General features: G+C 43.9%; 1 protein-coding gene across 16 annotated transcripts in view; it reads right to left on the reverse strand.

Moving 5' to 3' along the window:
• Nucleotides 1–2,383: 2,383 nt before the first annotated feature.
• KIAA1217 (KIAA1217 ortholog) overlaps nucleotides 2,384–25,255 on the reverse strand; it is a 371,380-nt gene continuing 348,508 nt past the window's right edge. For 10 of the 16 annotated variants that reach the window (XM_075082645.1, XM_075082647.1, XM_075082658.1 and 7 more), the window contains 10 exons: nucleotides 24,690–24,820; nucleotides 24,295–24,442; nucleotides 22,109–22,610; nucleotides 21,227–21,407; nucleotides 15,179–15,333; nucleotides 14,426–14,572; nucleotides 10,497–10,616; nucleotides 5,316–6,995; nucleotides 4,734–4,856; nucleotides 2,384–3,997 (listed from right to left, as the gene is read on the reverse strand). In XM_075082645.1, the coding sequence (XP_074938746.1) occupies nucleotides 3,503–3,997; nucleotides 4,734–4,856; nucleotides 5,316–6,995; nucleotides 10,497–10,616; nucleotides 14,426–14,572; nucleotides 15,179–15,333; nucleotides 21,227–21,407; nucleotides 22,109–22,610; nucleotides 24,295–24,442; nucleotides 24,690–24,820 (3,682 nt within the window). In that variant the 3' untranslated portion in view covers nucleotides 2,384–3,502. Of the gene's footprint in view, nucleotides 4,857–5,315; nucleotides 6,996–10,496; nucleotides 10,617–14,425; nucleotides 14,573–15,178; nucleotides 15,334–21,226; nucleotides 21,408–22,108; nucleotides 22,611–24,294; nucleotides 24,443–24,689; nucleotides 24,821–25,255 lie in introns of all 16 variants that reach the window. The other 6 variants (XM_075082656.1, XM_075082657.1, XR_012658855.1 and 3 more) reach the window with 5 other exon arrangements.

The following is a 25,255-nucleotide window of genomic DNA, read 5'->3' on the forward strand; positions in this document are numbered from 1 at the left end:
GGGCAGCCTGTTGCAGGGGCTGGATGCTGTGTTGGTTTGTTTTTGCTGCAGTCCCCATAGGTACAGTCAGCTGGCACACAGGGATGGCGCTTACTCTACTGTGAAGCCCTGGGCTGGCTCAGACTATAAAAGGCAGCAGGAAGGTCCTGCTCACCTTCAACTCCTTCCATCTCAAAAAGGAATGGTGAGCAGCTTCAGTTCTGATTTTTCAGAGCATTGAGGTCCCATTGCATCTGAACCTGCAGGATCACTACAAACTAAAGAAACTTGATGGCTGCTCACAGAAGAGACGTGCTGCAAACACAACTGATAACGGGTCTGGTACCCTGGAGGTGCAGTACCCTGCTGGCTAATTGTTTTTCTGAAGAGCCTCTGTTGTCTTTAAACTGCCCAAGAGCTGGTGAGAGGTTGATCTGGAATTGGGTGTGCCAGAGTACCCTGGCAACAGCAAAGGAGGACGGGCTGCTTTTTTGCACGTTCCCTTTTTGAACATCAGTGAGCTGCGGGAAGCGCAGTGCCTCGCCGGCTGGGGGCTGAGGGCTGCTCTGTTAGCCCCAAGACCCCTGTTGCAGCGGTAGCTGCCCAGTGGCTCTCGCCCCTAACTGGCTGTGGTCACCTCTACCAAAACTGCCTCTTCAAAACTGGTTTCCAGTGAGAAACTTTGCTTTTTAATCACCAGCCTGTGCTGTGTTTCCTTCTGTGCTCAAGCGATTTATTTACAGTCTTGCTGAGTCCTCTAAATTCTGTGCCCAGCATTCAAGAGCATTGCTGGTACTGAGCTGCGGCCTGTGCACAGCCTTCCCCTGCCTGCATTTGTGAAAACCCAACAACACAGCTGTGCGAGTAGGATGGAGAGGGAATAAACACAAGCAGCAGCGGTGCCTGTGCAGCAAGTTATGTGCTGTCTGAGACTGTGGTTGGTTTCCTGGTGGCTGCTACACCCCACTCACTGAGGGTGAGACATGGAGGTGCACAAACTGGTGGGTGCTAGAAGACGTGCACATAGCAGTGTAGCTGAAGCCACGAGTGGGTGTTGTGGTCACTCCCTGATGGCGATTTCCACATTCACCACCACAAGCACTAATTACCTGTCGAGTACAGCACTGCCTTACTGGCCTGCTGCACGCCCAGTGATTGTGCAGCGACCCTTGCTGATTTATGCAACTACCATCAGCATCTAAGTTCAAACAGATTGTGAGAAGGTGCTGCTGGAGCAGTGCCAGAGCTGCTGCCCACGAGTGCGTGCCGCAGCGCTGCAGGGCAGAGGAGGGCCAGGGCCAAGGGCTGCTGTTGGGACCCCTGCCTGTCTGCACCATGGCTCGTGGGGGACTGCTCTCTTGCAGAATCAGGTATTAGCAAGTTACTATTTTTCATTAAGTATTGGCTCCCTGGGGGATATCAGACCAACAGCTTAAGAACAAAGGCTACTGTGTCCATCATTTTGCTTGAACTTGTATTTTTGCTGTGTGCCATAAAGGGGAAGCATGGCACCCAGCCTCCTGGTGCTCTTTGTATTTGCTATCTGCTGTGTGGGGACATGCATGAGCCCCACCTGGTAACAAGACAAGGCATTAAATCAGGTTTGTTCCCTTCAGAGCAAGGGAGTGTAACGTACTCAACACTTGACAAGGTAGAAGGCACCCTTGGCAAGCACATGGTCCACAGCGTGCAGTGTGACAGAAGCTTTTTTGAGAGGTGGTTCCCACCTGACTCAGCTGCCTCCAGAACAGGCTTTGGGCCCACTGCTCTTCTGTACCAGCCAGAAGGGAGCTGGCTTCACTCCGGTGGCTCAGTGTGAGTGCACTGAATTGCACCTTAGGCTTCGCCTTGGCGTTGGAGCCGCCCAGCCTGTCCCGGGCTCGGCTCTCAGCCTGACACTGAAGCTCCTTGTTCTGCACGTGCCTGAGGCCTTTGCTGCCCTGCCAGCGGAGGGGATGGCACTCAGCCTCAGCGCCGCTGGAACTAGACTGCGTGTCGGGCTTGCGAGGTAAGCGCTAACGTTTATGCTCTTTAATTATTCCAAATGCAAGGGATGCACCATCTGAGGGCCCAGCCTTGAAATGACACTTTTCAGAATCTTCCTGTTTCACAAGGAGGAATAAAAAAATTACTTGAAGGTGGAAAAGATGATTCCTCACTCAGTCAGCCAAAGGTTGGGTGGGTTTGTTTTTGGGGTTTTTTTTTTTTGCTGACCTGGAGTTCCAGCACTTAGCTTTTGTCCAGGTAAATTTGACAGACCCCATTTTCAAATTACTGCTTACGTATGGCTTTAATCTGGCGAAAATAAAGTCAATTTTTCTCCTGATGGTTTAATGCTCTCAGGCAAACAGCTTAACAGCTAACTGAGACCATTGTAAGAGTTATTAGTGACAAAGTACAAATATATAAGCATGCAGCCCTTTATTTTTGTAAAGATCTTTGCTTATCATAGTTCTGTATATTACATTATGGTGTTATACAAATAAATTTATTTACAAAACCATGAGCTATGCAAGCTTCTTGGGTTTTTTTCCTATTTAACTGATGTCCATCTTTTTTCAACCCTTCCCCATGTATATTTTTAAGCATGCATAAAAATTAACTTTGGTGTGGTAGAACTAGTCTATGTGCCCAGCCACATACAGTATTTATTTATATATATTTATAGATATGTACAAAAGTTTGCCAGTATACAGAACAGTACAGAAGTGTACATTTTAAAATCCACAATGCAATACATTAATGGGTTACCAGGTCTCAGTAAAATAAAACTGAAGGAAAAGGGTGGATTTAGCTAAGAAAAACAGGAGTCAGCAACTACCTATATGTGAAAAGAGCTTTTTTTTTTTTCCTTGGCTTTGCAAATTTTTAAATATAATCTGAATGGCAGTGCAATAGATTGAGTTGCCTCATACACACTAAGACCAGTCTTGTTCTGTTTCTTGTGTAGAGGTTTACTGTTCAGCATACTACTTTCAAATGTACATTACAATAGTATCAAAATGTTTTGGCAAAAAGATCTCGAAAGGAACCATGACATTTGTTGACAAAAATAGAAATCTGTAACAAAGCTAAATAACACCAAAATAAAAGAAAAATAGTTTAGTTTCAGTTTTACAGATGTGTATAATCACACTTTAGTATATCTCTGTTCACTTCTAGTCCCCATAATGAAAAATAGCTTTATACAAAACAACTTACTAAATTTTTGACCATACGTTTCCCCATGCTCGGTACACCTCTGTGCGCACGCACTCAAGTTCACTCACACACCTTCACACTTTTTTGTAAGAGGTGCTGCCTAAAGGAAGAAAACGCTCTTTTATCAGTTACAACAGCAACAGTTTTACAAAAAAGCTTCACTCTAATCTAGTGTAGTAATTCAGTATTTAGCACGTGATTAGTATTAAGCCTCCAGCAATACAGCAAAATGGTTACATTCCCTGGTTAAAATATTGGCTGCGGATTCTTTGAAAATGAACAAAAAGCCTTGGTGAACTTGCACGCGTGCTGTGCTCAGCCTTTAGGATGGCTCCTTGGCTGCGGATGGGGTGGACTTGCTGGCATTTCCGTTCTGTGCCTTGTAGCTGGTGAAGCTAGGTGTGTGGATTGTCCTGATGCTCTTCATACCTTGGTTCAGTGAAGTGGGAGAGGTAGAGGTGGGGGGGGAGGTAGAGGAGGAAGGAGGGGGTGGCCGGCCGTTTTGAGTCTGTAGTGAGAACGAGAGATGGTGACCTTTCCCTGGGTAAGTGGGGCTCTGGAACTTGGAGGAGCCGTTAGAGACAGAGGGGATGAGGGAGGTAGAGTAAGTTATGCGACCTGTCTGAGGAGCAAGAAGGTTAGAGGAAGGAATGGAGGTTTTAGTAGGTGGATTAAGAGGGTTAGAGCTGTCACCGCTAGAAGCAGGTGCTGAGCTGCTTTTCCCAGAAGTGGGAGAAAAGGCGGGGATCTTAGAAGCAGGTAGGGTAGGGGAAGTAGCCTTATAGTCCCCACCAGCTTTCTTAGCACTTCCATTAGCCTGCAAATAAAGATGGCAGGAGACAGTTTGTCAGAAAGCCAGTAACATGATAAACCGACAGGACCTGGGAAAATAGCCCTACAGAGAATAAGAATTAACAGTTTAAGGCCTGAGCTAAGTCTTGCAGCTGTGGACTGGACCTGGTAGAAAACCCAAAGTGCCCATCGAAGAGTGCATAGAGAGAGACAAAGAGCCAAGAAAGCTTTCGTAAGAAGGCGCAATCTATGGGTTATAGACCAGTCACTACATTGGCCATGCTTCTGGGTTATTAACGTGTGAAGAGACATGTCTGGCCGGAGAGTTAATGTGCATCTACTGCCATCTATTATACCAACAGGTTAGTGTCCAAGGCTTCCAGTAAAGACACTTTGAACAGAAGCATTCCCAGCTCTCCTAAGGAACCGCCACATTTACCAAAGGGAAAGTAAACAGGTAGTTGACATCTTAAAATCACAGCTGAATACCACAGTTTAAAAAAAAAAAAAAAAACAAACCAAACCAACAAACCAAACCAAACAAAAAAAGCAGCAAGTGTTTTATTGCAGACATGCATGCACAAGCATGGTGGAAAGATCAGTAGATACTGTCATGCCCCCAGGATCCAGGATGTCCAGTTAGACCTCACTCGAAAGACAGGCATCCATTATTTGGTATAATCTCAGTCAGTTACTGGAGATTTTAAATAAACAAACAACATGAATTGTCCACCCAAACACTGGGTTTAGGGTAAAACTACCTGTCTGTATTGGCGTGGATCCTGCAGCTTGTGCTGTTTGCCTGCTTTCTCCATGCCTCCTTGTCTACTTTTTGAAGCCATGGGGACTGGCATCCGGCTTGTCTGGGAGGCAGTGCTGGAGCCCTGCGGAAACAAGTGGAGGGTCAGGGAGGGGAGACAAGGAGAAGGCTTGATCAGTACCAGTGTGCTCGAAGAGGAGACTGCACACCATGCGCCCCAAAAAAAAAGCTACAGTACTACATGCAGGGAAAGTTCAGGAGCTTCACACCGCAGGTGTTAATTTCTGGAAATCAAATGGAGAATCGGCTACCGATCAGCCTGGATTTCATGTCAGTGACGCTTGTCATTTCACACAGCGGATTATTTGACCCAGCTCCCCTGCATTTGCCCATCACCAATCAGCAGCAAAGATTAAATTAAAAAACCAACAACCCAATGGTCTATTAGCTGTTAGACACCTCGTGGGGAGCCCAAACAAGCCACCTGAAAGGAAGCAAACAAATCACAAGACCCTCTTGTTTAATGGTGATTATTGCAGATTTTAGAAAGCAGCCGGAGGTTTGATTTCTCAGTCTAAGGTACCTTACGTGAAGTGGCTGGGATTGACGGAGGGGGCTCTACACCAGCAAGGCTCTCATCCAGCACTACAAGCTCTCGGGGTGGGGTGTCTGGTACTATCTGGGCAGAGAAGGGGACACTGCTTCCCTCAGAGCTGTATGTGCTTTCAGGGATAGATTTTGGACTCATTTCACTGATGGTGTTTTCCAGCTGCTTTATAGTCTGCTCAAGGCTGTCTAGCGTTCGGTATGTACTCTGTCGAATTTCGTCAGTCCTAGACAGGGACACTGCAGCTCCAGCGGGTCCCTCTTGCTTCCCAGAAGGACTTTTGTCACTGTCCTCAGGATGAGACCTGGCGATTTCAAATCTCTTTGCTTCCTTGTGCTGCTTCAGGGTCCCATCTTCCTCCTCTTCTTCATAGACCACAACCTGCAAGGTCTTCTTCCCAGTCTTGGTTCCTGTCCGTATTGCCTGCGTCAGAGCAGCCAGCTGCTTTTTAGGGAATTTGAACTTAAATTTCTTCTTCGAATCATGCCTCTGATCGGTAGCGTCCAAGTTTGCTTCTGTGCTTAGCCCATACATCTGACGGTATTTGTTAAAATTTGTCTTTGTGCTTTCATCCTCTGCAGGAGGTGTGGTTTCTACAGGGTCAGAGGAAGACTGAAGGTTAAATATGTACTGCTCACTGAGACTGTGAGCTGCTGAATACTCTGTGATTGCTTTTCTGTCATTAACTGCTGGTGGCTCTTCCTTCTGGCTCTCAGAGATTTCATGTGCTTCATTTTCTTCCTCCTCCTCTTCCTCTTCTATCTTTTCCTCTGTCATCATTTTCTCCAACTCCTCATCACATTCCTCAAAAATTGTAGAAAGCCGTTTATAAGCTGACCTAATATCCATTGGTTCATCAAAAATTATGATGACGGGTTTTTTGTCCAGACACACCACTGGCTCGTCACTGTCTGTGTTTTCTGGGATACCTTTCTCTGACGCCACGTCCTTCCTTGCATCAATGTTCACTGTTTGCACATCTCCACCTTTCCGGCTGACTATATCGTGAACTTCTCCACTCGAGAGGACCTGAACAGCTGTTTTAGTAATCATGAAGGCAATGTTTTCTGTGAGAGGGTTGTCCTCACTTGGAGAGCTAGCTGGAGAGTCTGTCTCTTCAATGTTGCTCATACTGTTGCTTCTGGATGCTTTGGATCTTAGCACAACCTGATTGTAGTTGACTGCAGAAGCTTCTTGCTCCTGCAAGGAAGGTTGAGGCCCCGCAGCCTCCTGCGTGTGCCTCATGAGAGGGGCAATACTGCTGATGGGGATATGCTTGCCCGTGCTCTGCAAGGCTTCACCCTGCTGCAGGCCCTGGCAAGCATCTTGTGAGAGTCCATAGGTTGGCTTTTGTTTTCCAGTGTCAACAGCTGGAAAATGGGATCCTAAAATATCTTGAGCCCCTCTTCGTTTGTCATCCTCTGGCAAACTGACACCGGAAAGGTTTGTGCTCATATTTAGGAGGTTTTTCTTAGAATAGTCTCTACTGTCTACAACCAAACCCTTGCTAAATGTAGGACTGTCATTCATTGGAAAGACAATTTTACTGTCAGCTGTGCTGGATGAATCAGAACCCAATTCTTCTTCAGTTTTCCCTTCCCTCTTCTCTTTAGGATGGTCACTATCTGTGGGAGATCCTGTTGTAGCCCCATACACCTAAGGGGGAAAGTTGGATTACTTAGTTATTCAGGGCTGTTACCTTTACCGGACTGTTTTGTTGTTTTTTTTTTTTTTTCCCCCAAATAATTTACCATTCTTAGGGGAAGCGCAGACCTTGTGAACTCACCACTTGGTTTACTGCTGCAGAGGCATGTCTGAAGTTGTCATCTGATTCCTGTCTGTCTTCAGGACAAAATTCCAAATTTTAGCAGAACAGTGCGTGACATTACTGCTCTGTGCTAGGCATGGGGCCAGTAGGGGTTGTTACCTAGGGCTCTTGTCTTATCAAGGCCTCCAGAATATGCCAAAGCACACTAGTTACCTTATTTTCAAAGCAGTGCTACCCTGACCCACTTACTTTCCAGTTAAAAAATCCCTAGTCTGTATAAGATTGAAGTTGAGAAGATTCACAGTATCTGATTAAGTTCTGCTGGGTCACATGAAAGGAGGCCTGACGTGGAAGGGCTGACAGCAGGGCTCTCTGGCTTGCTAGCTCGCCAGAGCACCAAATGCAACAGTCTGGCCAGCCTTGAAAGGAAGTTTTGTACTGGTAAAAGCTGATCAATTTATTACATTTTGCTGCTTCTAATGTTGCTCACACCCGAAAAGCACTGTTCCATCACAGTTAATATGATCACAGTCTGAGCATTTCTAAATCCTTGCTGCAGCTTAGAAGTACTCCTTCAAAACTACCAGTAGCACCCTGCAGCACCCGTGGAAGTGCAGAATGGAACACTGAGCTACATTCATTTATAGAAACTACTTTGAACAGCACACAGCGAGGTCATCCGCTAGCTCAAAAGTAATATATTCCCAGCAATGCAAAGTCGAGGGAACTTTAAGCTTTATTTTCAAACGAGGCCCCCTGAAGATGCTGTTTAGTAACACCAGGCTTTCCTTTGGGGCTTGGTTTGCTAAGTGCTAGTGACAGCTTAGGATAAACACCAATCGTCAGGGTGAGGGAATGGCCTGAAGAGACACCATGCCTATGAACGAGCAAGAGAGGAATCTACAGTCAAATGATGACTTGCCAAGAAGGAAATTAACCTGGCCTCAAGTGCCTGAAGGCAGTGAGCCAAAAGCATTACTGCTGACATTGCTTGAGACCAGAAGCTGATGCCTAACACACCAGAAGGACAGACCGGAGTACTTATATGAACATCAAGATGTGCAGAAGATCAGTCAGGAGAGTTGTTCTCCCAGCTGAGATGAAGGAGTGACAGCACAGAAATCCACGGGTTGGCTAGTGCGTGCACTCCCCATGCATACAGAGGTTCACAAAGTAGAGTTTCTACATCTCGTGTGATATTTTCTTATACACTGCCTGAGGATGTTACACAGAAAAACTTCACACGCAATCAAAATGCAGGAGTGAGAAAGTCAGCGGTAGACCAGAGTCACTGTTCATCTCTGCAAAGGCTTATTAGCAGTAACAAGGCTGTGCAGCTGCTCCACAGATACCTTGACATCCCTCATACTTCTAAATAAGGAGGAGCTCTCACACAAACCAGCCACAGCCAGCGAGGCAAAAGTGGGCAGGCTGACACTGTCCTCACCTCGGGCTGAGAGCTGGTAGCAGAACAAAATGCCAGGGCTTGTGGCCACCTCAGGCCCAGACTTGCTAAGTGGTAGGCGCCTTCCAGTCCCATTACGGGTCACAGCTCCCAGAGCTGGGTCAGGCCATTTAATGGATATGCTGACTCAGTTACTGAGTGCCCATTTCTTTTTTTTACTTCCCATCTTTTTTCAGCACGTTCCACTTCTTGTTCCAAGCATCAGTACAACATCTTGTGGTGTCATTGTACAAGCTATCTCATTTTAGGAACTGCTGGTTTTCTACTGAAAAGTAAAACCACAATAAAATTCATTTCCTCTATGAGTTTATCATGGCCATAATGCTCCATATTTAAAGCCAATAAACACTCTGACCTGTCAGATGACAAAACCAGATCTCATTAACCTTAGTTTCCTGGACTCTCGGTTATTCCAATAAATAGCAGTTTATGGCAATAACTTGGCAGCACCTTTCAAAGAAACATTTGTGCTACAGGATGTGCACTGTCTTGAGTGGTGACCCAGGTTTTCATGTAGCAATATGATCATCTCATTCTGGCACCAGCACTACTGAGAATGAATAGATCTACATTCATGCTTTTTTTTTTCTCCATAACACTGTCATACACTCCACAACAAAGCAATTTTTCCCTTTTACTCATACCCATGAACTTGTACCCTCACCCAGCCAGGTGTTTGCAGCTTTAGACCAGAACTGCTGTTTTGGGCAGCTCCAAGCCCTTGTGTGCAATGCCCTGACCTGACAGCAATACTTTCTGGCAGAACGTATGGATTTTGATGCTAATAATGTATCAAACACCACCATCTAGCTGTCACCTTGTGCTTTACAGCTGCGGTGCCCTATGCAGATGCAGCTCACTGTGGTTAGGGCAGCTGCGTTCTCTGCCTTGGGGACCTGGCAAAGTCATTTTCTCTCTCCCTGCCTCAGTTGCTGTTAAATGAAGATAAAGTGCAACATCTTCCACGAAATCCTTAGGGAGCTACTCATGATGCTGCATCACAGAAGGTATTACTGCTATTCCCAATTTGCATACACACACACAAAATGCATGACAAAGTCAAAATGCTGGGCTGAGGAGCTGTGGTTTCTTCCCCGCCATGCCACTGCTTCATTGCAAACTGGAATTTGGCTGACAAGCTGTCATGCCTGCACGACTGCCTAAACCCAGGAAGGGTTCAATTCACTATTCTTAAACTTAAAAAAGAGGTCTGAAAAGGCAGAACTATTTGTCATTTTCTTCATCCTGCACACTGGCTGCCCACTAACACCAATCAACTCAAATGGCAACTCCAGTCCAGACACAGCTGTGACGGTCACCCCCAACTTGGCTATGGCCTCAGACATGTGGCACCTCTTCTAAGGCCAAAGAGTGAATCCTGGGCATTAACTTTCAGAATAAGGGAAAATTCGGCCCATCCACCTTGACTCTATCTTCCAATAACTGAATGGGATTTCTGACTATCTAATAACTATTTCTGGGACCAACAAATGAAGCAAAATAAAGCAGAACTTCTCTAAAGTGGCTCTTGAAACTGCGAGGAACCACTATTTCTCCTCAAGGCAGGTACAAAGCTTAGGAGAGGTGCTTCACTATCCATTGCCATAGCAGTACTGGAAGGATGCTCTGAGGAGTATGAGCATCTCTCTGTTGGAAACTGATGGATCCGCTTCTAATTTTGATTTCACAGACTCCTAAAACTTCATGCAACCCTTGTATAATTACTGCTGAGACACATAATTTAGATTGATGTACCGTTCCATATGAGCGTTTCTGAGCCATATTGAGATAAAAGGAAGGAAACCACTGGGCAGTGGTGGGCGGGGGGTTAGAGAGAACAGGACACGAGATATAAGATTAGTTTTGAAGGAAAGAAGGTTATGCCAAGACCAGGTGGCATGTTTACAAATGCCACTTGTTTTACCTTCTTTTCCTTGTGATGCATTAAAGTCCCAGGCCTTATGTCTTTTACATGTGTATCATTTCTGGACTGTTCAGCATGACTGTTTGAGTTTACATCCATAAAAGAGCACTTCTGGAAAGCCTAGGAAATAAATACTGCAGGTTATCAGGAGACCAAGTAGCCTTTATAAAGAAATGCCTGGAGATAACCAACTACAAAGAGAGAAATTGTTTTTAATATTTACAGCTCAACAATATCATTTACAAGCTCATGAGATGAAAATAGAGATTTTAGACTAAGAGAAATAGGGCATGCCCTCCAATCAGCCAAGACCGCAGCCTAAGTCATCATGGTCACCTCAGTGTCCCCTGCTGGGAGACAAGCTTGATTTCTCTTTTTACAGATGGGGAGACAAAGGGACACAAAGGTGCTGCAAACTATCCAACCTTAAATAGGAGGCCCATTACAAACTTTGGGCTTGTGCTAGTACCTACTTCCTAGCATCTGATATCTCTTCAAAAGCCCCATATTTTTATATTTTGGCCTCAACGAAACATCACTTAATAACTAAACCTAAAGTTTTATGTGTTACAATAAATTAATCCAAAGTTCAGCTCTCTTTACTCCACTTACTACCCCCCCAAACACTTCTCCTGTGCTTCCTTTATGCTTTCTCACCTCCATTACTGGTGAGTATTAGCAGGGGTTTGCTGTTTCCCTGGATAGGACAAGCAGAGCAGAAATACAGATTTTCTTCCCCAGATGTTCTCACCTGGAAGCGTTCTATAGGTTGCCTGCAGAAATGTGAGGTAGAGGTGGGGGCAGCAGGCCTTACACATTCAATAAATGAGAGAAAAAGGCATCTAATACTTCTGCTTCACACCTTGCTGCCCACTCAGCTCCCAGATTTGTCTGTCTCATGGCATATCATGCAAGAGCTACATTACCCCCCTTCTCCCTACACAAACTGTTATTAAAACTTGGAGATGTGTCTTTGCCACAGCCCTCACTAATGCTCCAGATAGTGATAGTCCACTTCAGGTTCTGGCCTCCCACTGTGTATACCCCAGGGTATAGCCTGGACTTTTCAGTCCTTTGTCTTGCTATCCTCTTTCCATTTCCTTTGGTTTTCTCTATCCAGCTGGCTCTCAGATTCAGAGGAGCAGAATCATCACTGCACAGTGCTGACTCCAACTGTGCATCAGTGGGACTTCTGCAGGCCTCTAGTGGCATGACCATTGGTGCGATGTACAGGCAGGATGCCTCTGCCAGCCAGGGGAATGAGGAAGGAGTGCTTACATGAGTCAAACACACCATGACACACAAGGAGATTGTATTTGAGTACCATGTAGTAGGGAAATAATTTAATTCCTGGCAACTCTCATGAAATTAATAACACTGATTACAGATTATAATCAAGCCTGTTCTTTAAATATTGTACTTCTCAGATGTATTCCATGTTTATGCAAAATTAGAAAAGTAACAATAATGAAAAAAAATCCAGTGCAAAAATCAAGGTATAGAGCTTCTTCTGGGTTTCCATTACAACCTATTTTTATGTGTTTATAGACCAGAGTACCAAAGATGACCTGGAACTATTAGACCAAGTAGTCTTGCTCCTCATAGTACAGGGTATGGACTTTCTCCAGCTTACCCATCTGTGAGACCAGTGATGTGTTTCTGAGTTAGGCATACCATCTACAAAGGCATCCTCCAAGTCCTTCAAACTTTAAGTGATGAAGAATCCACTGTTTCCCTTGGTAATAATTTGTTTATTTATCACTTTTGCTCCAAAATATCTACAACAGTGTCCAAATATATTTTGTGCTATAGCAGCTGACATCAGTATGCCTTTTCCTGCTAGATTGAACAGGTACTTCCCATAAAGGTGCCTCCACACTGTACTTAAGTCTCTTCCAAACCTTCACGTTCTTAACAGCCTTAACAGTGCTGTTAAGGTTTAATTGTCCCCTTAACAAATAGGGGACACCTGGACACTTAGTCATGCATGCAGCAGCCCAGTGCTGATCTCACTGATCTGTACACACAGGTAAAAACACTCCCTGTTCTCACATCTACACCCAAAGCAGACACTAGCTTTGTGGCAACGGCACTGACCTGGGACCTCCTGCCAACTTGCTACTGCAACTGCTGTTCCTTTCCAAGACATGTAGTTGTGGTCTGGCCTGTATTTGTTTTTCTTCATGTGGACTTTATATTTCAGTGAATGTATTATGACCATTAAATGACTACTGTCATCTCCCTGCTCTCACACCTCACTGATGTTAATTAAGCTGATTTAAACAGTAAGGATTTGAAATGTATTTCCAGGCCATTGATGAAAATAGAGTGGCACTGGGCCTGCAGCTGGTCTCTGTGGGACCTGCCTATAAACACCTGCATCAAAGGCAACACTTTCAGAGCCATACAGCTCCCAATCATGCCATGATTTTTTTTTTTTTTTATACTTTTATCAGAATGTTATATGATGCTTGGTCAAACGACTTACGAAAATGTTTATAGGTATACAATTCAGTTTAAGCAGTCAAACCTGCCACCTGATCAAAGAGTAATGTTTGCTTTGACAGATCTGTGTTCCATTATCTTGTGTTTACTAGCATAACGGTTGATGTCTGTCCTTCATTTCTTCACTGACTGAGTCCCATACCTGATTTTCCATTATTCTGCCTATGACTGATATCACAGTAGTGAGTCTGCAGCTCCTGGATCAAGCAGTTTGCCCTCTCTAAAACATGGTACCCTGACAACATTCTAAAATGTACTTGATATCTTGGTATTTCTTTAAAATGGGCATTGCTTGTTCCCCCAAACTAGCACTCAAACACTCATTCCCATGGTTGAGCTACCATGTCTATTTGTCCTCCTTAGCTCCCCTCAGCCCCCTTTCCAGACCTTAACCTCCATTTCATTTTCACCCATTGCAAGGCAGCCAGGTTGCTTTCCCGGAGACAAGAGCCAATGTGACAGTTTCCCCATTCGCAGCTCTCCTGTCTCACTGGCCATTAACACACAAACAGGGAACAAGAGTAAACCACTGCAGGCAAACCTGCAAACCAGCTGTTTGAAGTGCTTGTGGGTGAGAGTTGAGCAGGGTGCACCCATCATATATAACAGCTGTTGCTTAATAGCCATGTTTCCTGTGCTGCAAACACTCCCTGGGCAGCACTAAATCCACTTTCCAGCAGGTGGACAGCAGGATGATCTCAAGTCATGACAAGTGCCCTGAAACACCCCAGTAACAGAAGTTATAGCCAGTTAAGCTGACCCACATCTCCTTCCCTTATGTGGGCATGGAAGAGGACAGGGGGTGCCCCTAGGAAGCTGGAGCTTGCTGATGGTAGCTGGAACAGTTGGCTTTTATTGCAGCATCACCATCACTGAACTAAAGCAGCCTGTGTGCTACCCAGAGAAGGACCAGTAAGAGAGCACTACTCGTACGTCACTGGCAGAGTAATGTACGAGTTACACAACAGGGAACAGCAAATGTTTCAGTGTTCAAACACTCCGGGAAACACTGGACCATGGCACAGAACAGGTGAGCACAACCCACCAGGAGCAGAGCCCGTATTCTCTGTTCCCACCAATGCTAACACAAATGATGGGCTCTCAGCACCTTGCCAGTCTGGTACTAAGTGAGAAATGCCAGGCCAGGGACAACTGCATCTAGTGCACACCAATATTTTACTTGTCCCGTCTACATGTGTAAGATTCTCCAGTGGTAACCCCTGCATTCTTGACCACTCTCTCAGCTCGACCTCTAAAACAAAATTTGGGTGGTGCTTACAAAACGTGTACCACGCAGTGCAATGAATTGGGACAGGTGAGACTGGCAGACCTACTTTCCTTCACGTTCTGAGCTATAAATTGTTCCGAGACCCTAAAAGTGATATTAGGCACAGGTGTCTTCATGTGAAAGCCAAAGGGCGTACCTGTAATTCTGCCATTATTTTATCTCCTTCCTCTTCCTCTTCATCTTTTGCAGCTGATGCTACAGCATGCCCTGTGCTCCGAGACAATGCCTGATCCTCTTTAGGGGCTTTGGATTGTCCTGTTTGCCCAGCATCCTCACTGCATTCCTACAAGGGGGTAAGAAAGCACAGACAGACAATATGGTTGAGCCCTCCTGATGCAAAGAAAACAGAAAATTCAACGCTACCTGTTGCAAGGTCCCTCTTGCTTTTTAAGGAAACTGTTACTTCGTCAGTTCAAAAGCAACCAAATTGCTGATACAATAGCATGTTTGCATATTAAAAAGCTTCCTAACTTGGACTTCCCTCCACTTCCTTCAGGGAACAGAACAGATGAGGAAAGGAAGCCCAGAGAAACTAATTTGCAACATTTCTGTAAAAACACTCTCAAATCTGAGCTGATCTTCCCCATCTGTATAAGGCATGCTTTATTTTATTTTTAATCTTCTTACCACTCTAAATGAAAGCAGCCTGTGACTTGCCTTCTATATTGCTAGGAGACAAGAGCAGCAAGACTCCTGTAAACAGAACTGATCAAACCTTACTTGTTCATTTGGCCTAAAGCAGTGTTTCCTGGTAAGCAGTTTCAGTAGCTCTCCAGGACGTAGCTCTGTCTCAACTTATTTTGTGGTTTAAAGACACAGCCCAAGCCTGGGAATGTTTCTCTGTGCCAGCCATTCATCAACAGTCTGCCTAGAGTCTGAATCATCAAACCTTGACAGCAGCAGCTTCTTTTCTGGCTGCATAGATGACATCTCCTGATCTCGTCGTGGTTAGTCCTGAACCTGGCAGGTAACTGCGTCGCGGAGGTGGAGGAGGTGGAGACTTGGTCAGTTTGTCATTATCCTGTTCCCCATCAGGAACTTCTTCTGCAAGTAGACAGAGCAGCACAAAGTCAGCATAGGTGAAGGAGGGAAAAAGTATTTGCATCCCCACCCCAATTGGAAAGGAAAAAAAGGTCTTAAAAGGTCCTGCTGCTGAACATATATGAACAGAAACATATTTAGGATTCAAGTGGAAGTGCCTTGCACAAAAACAGACAGTGAGAAATCATGTCACTTCACCCAGAAATTTTCAGCAAAACTCTCATCTCCCACATCACCGCGGCTGGGTTTCAGCATACAAGTGTGACAGCACAGCACACTTCTGCAAATCAACCACCTGTAAAGGAGCATATGAGGTGCAGGTTCGGCTGGGTGCCTGGTTACAGATAGTACCCCTGTAGCTTCCTTTGAAAGTGTGGCCACTGACGTGGCTTCTAGCATGACACCGGACCTCGAGGCTTCGTTGTTCTCAGCAATTCTGAAGCAACCAGCACACATTTCTGTTCTGCCTCGGAGGTGCTGCCAGCAAGGTACTAGGAGAGGAGCTGAAGAGTTTTGTCCATATTACAGTTGGACAAAACTAGCTAAGTTCAGACAAAGGCTGAGAGGAAAAATGCTCTGCTCTGGAGACGCCACCTCTCCAGTTCAATGCATCCTCTTGCCCCTGAGCAAGGCAGGGGAGCACCAAGGGCAACTGCACTTGCTTCTCTTCTAAGAGAGCATTTGTTTTCACTCACTTTATTTACTAATAACTATTCCAGGAATACACAAGTTTGCCTTTGAATGCTCATATAAGAGCCCTATATGTATATTTTGCTAACTCACAAAGATTCAAATATCAAATTCAGTAGCTGAGCAGAGCCAGCCCTTGCTTTCTGAGGAGAGTCTTCCCAGAGAAGACCACCTTCTCAAACCGGTGTTTCCCCATCATGGTACTTCCCCACCCAGCTACCACTTCCTCTTCCTCCTTCCTGCTCCCCACAGTCACTGGATGGCATTTTTTCCAGAAGCAACATTACACCGCCTGTGACTTGTCCCTATTTGTTTCTGGTCACAGGCTAAGCACCACACATGGCAACAGCCACCACATTCACACTGCTGTTTACAATGTTTGTTTTCAAGAGTGAGAGAATGACCTTTCTGCAGCTACTCAGTGTTATATAAACAGCTGGAATAAATATAACCCAGAAAGATAAAACCTCCTGCTTTGGGGATTACCCAGCTGTTTAGGACTAAGTATTCCCTCTGGGCAAGTTATTGCATAACTGCCTGCTCCCGGGGCTGTGTCAGGCTCCTCCGACACGCCAGCTGGCCCCTGGGGCTGGACGGAGCCCTTCTCTGACCTCGCCTCATCTTTGTTCCCTTCTTAGCTCAAATGTTCTTTGAAACTGCTTAAGCTTAAAGAAATACTCTCTCGTATTATCTCCCTCCCTGCTTATCTGGCACTTACTCGAAGGATTGCAACAAGAGTGAATTTCCAGATGCACTTTTCATTAGACCACTTCTTTGGTCAATATGCACCAAGTTCTTCATGAGGCCATGAAGAATGTACAAGAATGATGTACTGCTGCTGTAAAATCAGAGTAATTCTCTAAGGTAGGGTTTAGCAGACTATGATGTGAGGCCTGTGCAAATCCCTACTCCTTTTAATGGGCTCAACCCATTACCTTCAAACTGGTAGCAGTTCTCACTGCAAGGACACCAGTTTTTCTCAGAATAAGAGCAAGGCTGGATGAGAGACATGGACAGCACAAAACCAGGATGATTCCTACCATCTCTTACACATCTGTGAGACATTCATCCATCTCCATCTTCAAAATGGGAAATAAAAAGGAGAAATACAGGCAGGAAAAATTGTCAGTGAGTGGCAGGTGCACAGGCTGCTGAAAGCTAATCCCCTCACATCCCTTAACTGGCATTGTTAAGGAGAAGTTGTATGGGGTTTGCTCACAGTCAATGAGAGAACACCAAGCAAGATGTAAAACTTCAAAGCTGGATTTCTATTTTCTTTACTAAACAATTTTATTTCCCCATTCTAAATAGGAAGGAAAAAAAACTTTGGAGGAAAAAAATCGAGGAAAAGACCTTATTCTAATACTTTTCACCCCCCTTATTGCTGAGTTCTACTAACATATTTACAGAGAGGAGTAAATGGACAAGTACAATTCACTCAGTTGGAGGCTGACCATGATCAAAACCACTACTTTATGGAACCTGCTTTGGTGCCAAAGGGCTCAGCACTTCTGTGAACAAAATGGGAGTTGTTCATCGCCAGCCATTTCACTGAACTGAAGCATTCTTTGACAGGCACAGCCAGGCTGGAATTAATTTCCCTCACCATACAAATTTCTACTTGTACCAAAAAAATCCAACATCTCTTAAAATTATCTCAAAATGATAATGCCTGCCTTGAGACAGCCTTTATAGCCAAACAAGGAAACTGTCTCTAATGGAAGCTACTGATCACTCAGCATTTGCAAAGATCAGGGCATTCTTGCATATGAAGGCACAAAGAAAGATATACAAGCCCAATTTCTAACGTACATGTTAAAAACATTCCCCATATTTTTGCTGAACCATCTTGATAACAAAGATGAGTTAGAGTCAAGACATTAACAAAGTATTTACAGAGTCATCTGCAAAATTGTGTAAATGACATAATTTTACTTTGTTTTGTGCTTTGCAGGGGGAAAAAAGGTTTCTTAATTGGGTTCTGTGTGGAGAATGGTTGAGACAACATATTCTGGCAATGTGATCTAACCGGCTTCTGCAGCAAAGCCAACAGAGAGCTCTGCTAATTTATGGCCAAAATGTCTTATGCACTATATTAGTAGGTAGGTGGTCTCTCCTTCCTTATGTTGCTCAGTTTGCTAGTCTACAGCAGACTGATATTGAAAATTTCATCTTGAACCAGAGAAGAGTTGTGTGGCATGTGAGATATTTAATCAGATATTAAGGAAATGTTTTGCCTTTCCCTTATTTACGTTACTATTACAGGATTCATTATGCACAACAGAAGGCAAATGTCTCAATCTCATCACATTTCTCCTCAAATCTGCTGGCTACACATTGTGCAAAACTGTATTGTAGAAGTGGATTAGTTAACTATGCGAGTCACAAAACTTCTCTGTAATTGTGTTCTGCACTTTTTAAGATGTCACAGCTCACTGCACCCATATGGTATTTATTTTCACTGACATTTTCTATTTATGCCACACATTATACAAGATAATTGTGTTGATAGCCAGTAACCTCACTGAACGGTGCCAGAATTCTAAAATTATTTTATGAGGTTCAACAGAATTGATTTTAAACATGTACGTTGTGAAACATCCAAGGAGCCACAACTTGTCAGTGCTAAAGGTGCACCTGGAACAAAATGCTGGCTCTGAAAACACTCTTCCCAGATTCTATATGAATTTGCGTTCACAAGCCTCAGGGCATTGTTTTGCAGCTATTTACAGCCTTGTCTTGCCAACACCTTGAGTGCTGCATGCAGCTCTGGTCTCCACAGCTCCAGGACACAGTGGAGTTAGAGAAGGGCAACCGAAACCAGTCTAGGGAGGGAGCAGCTGGCCTAGATGGAGAGACCAGAAAAGCTGCAAGTTTGCCGTTTGGAGCCCACGGGGCAGGCTGAGACCTCCAGGATATGATCAAGGTTTATCCACTGCCTCATGATTTTATAAAGGGAATGCAGAGCTGTTATTTGCCAAATTGCAGAATAGTAGAACTATGAGGAACTTGGTGAAGCCAGTACAAGATAATTTTAAAACAGATGAAGGAAAGCTCCTTCACAGGATGGGGAGTGAGCTCCTGGAGCTTGCTGCTACACCAGTGGGGAGGCAAATGGTATGAGCAGGTATAGAGGAATTACTGGATAAAAGGTCCATAATGAATATGAAAATGAGGAAGCTGGGATATACCCTCTAATATCAAGTGGAGGTGCTGGGGGAGTGCTAGCAGACTGCAGAAGGTGGCCAGGTTCTGTGCCACCCACAGACAGTATCTCCCATTGTCTCTGTCAGAGATAGACTGCTGAGCTGGGTGGACTATTGCTTAAGTAGCTGGGTAAGAATTTTGCAGCTGACTCATGTTTGGCTAATGAGCTAAATCCAAGGTTGAGCTGACAGAATTTTGAGAATAGGTTGAGATAATTTCAGCCTCAAGACATCTCGTCATTTGCTTTACCAGGTAAAATGGCCCCTTCCTTACCCATTGAAAGTTTGAGAATAGGTTGAGATTGTTTCGGCCCCAAGACCTCAAGCTGAGGCATCTTCTTCGTTCCTTGAACTTTGAAGAAATTCAGATGTGGATTTCTATGTTAAATTGTGAAAGACATAGGACTGGAAGGACACCCCAGCATGCCACCACGAAGTAGCTCTACCTGTATAATTCTTGATCAATGCTAGTCTGAGCCATTGTCTCCAATAATGGGGGTCTTGCATCCTCCTCTACCTCATACAGCCTTCTTCAGTGTTTCCCTTTCCTTATCATTATGAGGTTTTCCCCTAACACCTAACCTGGATCTTCCTGGTTGCAACTGCTAACTTCTACTGCTGTTCTACCCACAAAAAGCAAGTTGGTCTTTTCTTTTTTAAGCAGATTTTTATGTATTCAGGATTGCTTTGTCCTTCTTCAACCTTTGCCTCTCATACTAAACAAAACCAATTCTTTCTTTTTTGTTTCCCAGAGATCATGGTTTTTTAGAGCTCTGGTCATTATCATTGCTGTCCTCTTGAGTCCCTCCTATTTGTTCAGTCTTCCCTGAAATCCAAAACATTGAATTTGGGAATTTCTATGTAAGAGCTCACCACTGCTGAGCAGATTCATGTGTCTTGTAGATATTCCTGTTCATCTCATGATGATGTTTGCCGTTTTTTGCTACAGGGTCACAATCTGACTCTCGTTCAACTTGAAACTCAGTATATCTATATTATAGCTGCGGACAGCCAGAATGCTTACTGTGAAAGCCACTCTCATTCATTCCTACATACCTATCCACTTCCCCAAGACAACTCACTTTTGTAGCATCACAGGTCATTTTCAGACCTCTGAGGGACTCATCCAAAACACTGGTTGTATTTGTAGTTTAAGATTATGAAGTTAGCAAGGATCATTAAGATCAAATAGTCTGACTTTCCACTTAACATAGGTTCAAGGATTTCTTTAAGCAGGTCTTGCATCATACACAGAGCTTGTGCCTGAGCAGCCTTTCAGAAAGAAACAGTATTGCTTAAAGATTTGAAGTGGCAGAGAATCCCATACGTTCATAATTAAACTTTATAAACTGTGATTCTGTGATAATTAAACTTCAGTGATTAGTTTTCTAAATGTTAAAATTTGACAGCTGATTTTTAATGTGGCTTTTTCTGGCTTCAGCTTCCAGTTGCTGGAACGTGTTGGAACATGTTCTGCAAAGTTAGAAGGCCTCCTTACCCTCAGAAACCTCAGGCACATCTTGGTCTTCTTTTGATAACAAGCATGTCTACAAAAAGAGCTTTTTAGGTTTCTGACTGTAACATCATTTGTGCTCAAACTCTTTTTGTGGTTCTTTCTTTGCTTAAGTTTTAAGTGTAAAACTGAACACACAGTGTTCTAGATATAGATATAGTACAGTATACAGATACTCTCATCTCTGTCAAAAGCAAGGTGTACTCTTACCCTCCTGCTCATGAGGAGGCTTTATCTCCAGAGGACAAACTCACTCTTTTCAGTTGCAATATGAGGAAATTAATCTTCAGCTGGTTACCCACACTGGCATGTGCAAAATCACTGCAGTCTGTCCACATAACCTGCATTATTCCTCAGGGACATACTTCACAGGTGTGATCAAGAACACAGAAATCTGTAAACTGAAACCACCCTAGAAAGTATGAAAAATAACCTCTCTTTTCCAGCTATGCAATCCTTTACCACCATTTACTCTAGCAAACCTTACCTGAGACTTCTAGCTTTTCCACTGCATCCCCTTTAGGCAGGGCTGCTGGCTGGGGAGGCATTTCCAGGTTAGGAATTGACTTCATTATATTAGCCTGGGCCTCTTCCAAGAGCTTTTCAAATTCTTTTCCATTATAGTGATCAAGGTTTTGTCTTTTTTCTTCCCATTTCTTTTCAGCTTTCTAGACAAAAACAGTAAAGCACTTATTTATTTCTCTGATTTAGGTTATGATCACTTTAAAAAAAAACCATGTGTAAACATTATAGGTCAATATGGATAGATTCTTTTAGATCTAGTCAGCAACTAGAGGAAATACATTAGCACTAATTATACACTGGTTCTGACATCCATTGTGATAGATATGGCACAAAGACGTGACAGACCGACAGTGGCCACTGTTTGCTGAAGGAACAAAGGCAAAATTTAAATCTGGGTCACTGCCTTACTACGTCACACTGGTGATGAGAGTTCACTTGTGGGTTTTCTCAATACCTCTGTGTGAAACTACTGGAACTTCATACTCGTTCACTTTTACCTCTCCATAATAAGGGCTGTGGAGATTTAAAGAGTGAATGAAATCTGCTGATGCAAGTGTTGCCGGAGAATCATGTGTTATTGTTCAAAACTAAGGTATTTTAAAAAAGATTTTTTAGATATTTTTAATAAAGGCTATTTAAAAGACACAGTTACTCATTTTGGTTACATGTTATTATCCTGTTGTATTTAAAATCAAAGGGTATCTTCAGAATTGCATGGTGTAGTTAGGGATTATGCACATAAATCCCCAGAGTGCATTTGAAAAATCCCACCTGCAGTCTTAAGAGTGAGACTGGGAGCTCAGACCCAAAGAGAGCACAACTGGTTAAGTAGAATACACCTTACCTCAATTGATACAGCTCGGTTTCTGGTACTTGCACTGTGAATTTCCTCAATGAAAAGACTTTGCATGGTGGTGCCATTGACAGAAGCCTGTGGTGCTGGCGTGGCTTGTGTGGGCTGGGATCCTGTTGTGGGCTCTTGCAGGGGCGCTGGTGGGGTGGCAGAGAGATGGTTGCCCGCTGGCACACCTTCGCTGTGGCTGGCTGCCGTGGGTGAACCCTGGCCATGGTTGACCAGGGCTGATGAGTGCTGAGACTGATGGATGACAACAGGCGAGCTCTGCACATGATGGACCATCATTGTTGAGAAGGGCACGACTTCTGACTTGACTGATGACACCTGGGACTCTGATGTGATTGCTGTGAGGTTTTGCTGTGCATGTCCCTGGGCGTGCTTGAGCTCCTCCTGGTTTTTCAGAGTGTCATCTGCAGTGGACTTTTCCGTAGCAGAGTATTGCACAGCTTGGGATGGATCCACACCCCTCAGCAGTCCTTCTGTAACATGTCTGCCCAGCCAAATTGAACACAACAGCATGGCACATGGTTAGCACACAGGCGAGTCATGAGCAATACTTAAAAATAAACTTTTGCAAGGGAAAACCACCTACATCAAAAACACAAAATGGTGTTTTTTCTTCCTGATGCTCTCAGTTGTGTGATTTTATAGCTTCCTCTCAGAGTCAGGGACTCAGAGTTTTGAAGATGGCACTCTAATTAGGATAGTTTTGCCTTTTAAAATGTTTACAAACCTTCATGAGTGTACTGACACTTTTTGACCAAACCAGGAGTTACAGGGGGTTGATTTTAGAGTGAGAATGGAAATCAGTTGACTTAAATTTTATACACTGTATCTAGCTAAACAAGATGTTCCTCAACTATTAGAACAAAAAATGGTAGTTACATAGAATGGGAGGAGGCAGTTTGGCAAATTGCCAAAATAAAGCCTTCAAATGATACTTCACAAAGGTCTTGTCTGTCAAGAATTTGGGGTAGAATGAGCTGAGGATGTAAAGAGTCAACTATTTCTGGCAGCTTGCTGTGAACTGGCTGAGCTTTGGAGCGTAGCTAGCCATCAAATGCCATCAGTTTTTCCATTACTGAATCAGAGTTTATGAGGCTTAATATGTAATTTCACTGCAAACAAATACTTTTGGTAAAACTTTGGCATGCATATCTTACTGTTTTTTTTTCCCAGAGTAAGACAAGAAATAACTGTAGTAATTTTTAAGAAAATGAAATGAATAGGAAAGGATATAGATGTTTATCTACATGGGAAAAATAAGTGATGGCTCTTAGAAGACCTGTTACATCAACCATTTTTTTCATCTGCCAGTACTGGCAAATCCGTTTTACATATGTTCCAGGGTATATGGAAACAATGAAAACCCTACATTCCTTAGAATAATGGTAGCAACAATAGGCGTATGACTTACATTTTCTTGTAATTGAAGTAAAATTGAGACCACCACCACCGACAGTTTGGCCTGATTCACTGGTTTTGAGTATGAATTAAATCCAATGCCTATTGACTCATATAAATCAGCAGTCGTTTGCTGCTCATACATTCTGACAAACACAGCTAAACCATGGCACTTAGAGGACACAAATTTTACCTAATATTTCAGCTTTGTCTAATGCATCTTCCTTGCAAAGAACAGAACAAAGAATTTGGATAAATTCACAAGCATATGGAAAAATATTCCTTTTTAGGAATAGGAATTTGGGATTAGGATATCTTTATCCACTTAGAATATTTTCCTATTTTATTTCTTAATGTTACATTTCTGGGGATGCATGTTTCAGTGCCAGAGAATACTTCTGTTAGCTTAGATTGCTGTAAATGCCTACTGTTAATTAGCTCAGATATGGGACTGATGCAACTCTGTAAGCTTTCTCATCCAGGTACTTCCCAAGTCCAGAAGTGGTGACTTCAGAGCAAGCTAGTTGCAATCATAAGATCTCAATGACTGGCGCTGTTGGTCAGAACAGAACCACTGCAGAAAGCACAGGAAGGTTAATTTGATTTCCCTTGAGAGGGGTCTAGGAAGAATCCATAAAATACTAAGATACTCCCAGCATGTTGCATTTCTCAAAATTGCCTGGGGAGAGGGGAAGAACCCAAACCCAAAAGCTGTTCCACCCCTGCTTGAGGTAATTCTCTACTTTTGGGGGGGAAAAAAAAAAAATCACCTCCTGAGCATGGTAAGGATATCAGTCATGCTGCGCACACGTTTCAGCAAGCTGTCTAGCTTGTGTGGTTCTTCTTTTAGGAACCTCACGGCTTCTACCTCAATCCGGAGGATCGCACGCATTTTATTCTGCAATGTCGGGAACTCTCCTGCGAAGACAACAACTGTGAAGCTCAAGAGGAATTTATAAAAGACCTGGAAGAAACGGATTATGGGGTGAATGTTAAATAGTTGAGTGTCTGCCCCTTTCCAGGGGCCACGCAACAAGCTCCTTAATCCCAACTTTAAATCTTTTTGGAAGTGAAATTTAACCCTCTCATCAGATCAAAGGCAAAACTGTTCTCAGCCACTGTGATTAAAAGAGAAGGACCATAAGTAAAAAGGAATGGTACATACCTTTCAGGGTGGCAACAGCTTCTCCTACTTGACGCAAAAGAAATGCTCCATCTTCAACATCTTTCAGTGTAACTGTCTTGCTGGAAGCAGTGGAGTCCCTCTTCAGGTCTTCAACAAATGTCTCCAGCTCACTGGCAAAACAAAAAAAGTAGACATAAAATCTGGCACCACAGGCTGAAAAAATAGCAGGGTACCATGAGGGGAGGTGATGATGCTGGACACACATGCTCAGAGCATAGGAAAAGACTCATAACTAGTCCAGGTCATTGATTTCTCTGACAGGCTGCCAATGTGCAGAGCATATTGACCTCAGGGCAGCTGTGCTATAAAGAGCAGGTAGGGTGGTGAAACCCGTCTAACAGCCAGACTTCTGGGGATGCAAATCCTAGAAGGGTACAGACACACTGTACCACTGCAACCAGTACTGGTTTGCACCTTGCATTTTCTCATTGCTGATGACATGCAAAGGAATGCCCAACAGTGAAGCAACCACCCCAAAACTGGCACTAATGGCCCCTTGGTGCAACCTTGTTTATCTGCCAGGTCCTGCTAGACAGGATACAGGG

This window comes from Phalacrocorax aristotelis, chromosome 2 (assembly GCF_949628215.1).
Source record: "Phalacrocorax aristotelis chromosome 2, bGulAri2.1, whole genome shotgun sequence".
NCBI lineage: Eukaryota > Metazoa > Chordata > Aves > Suliformes > Phalacrocoracidae > Phalacrocorax > Phalacrocorax aristotelis.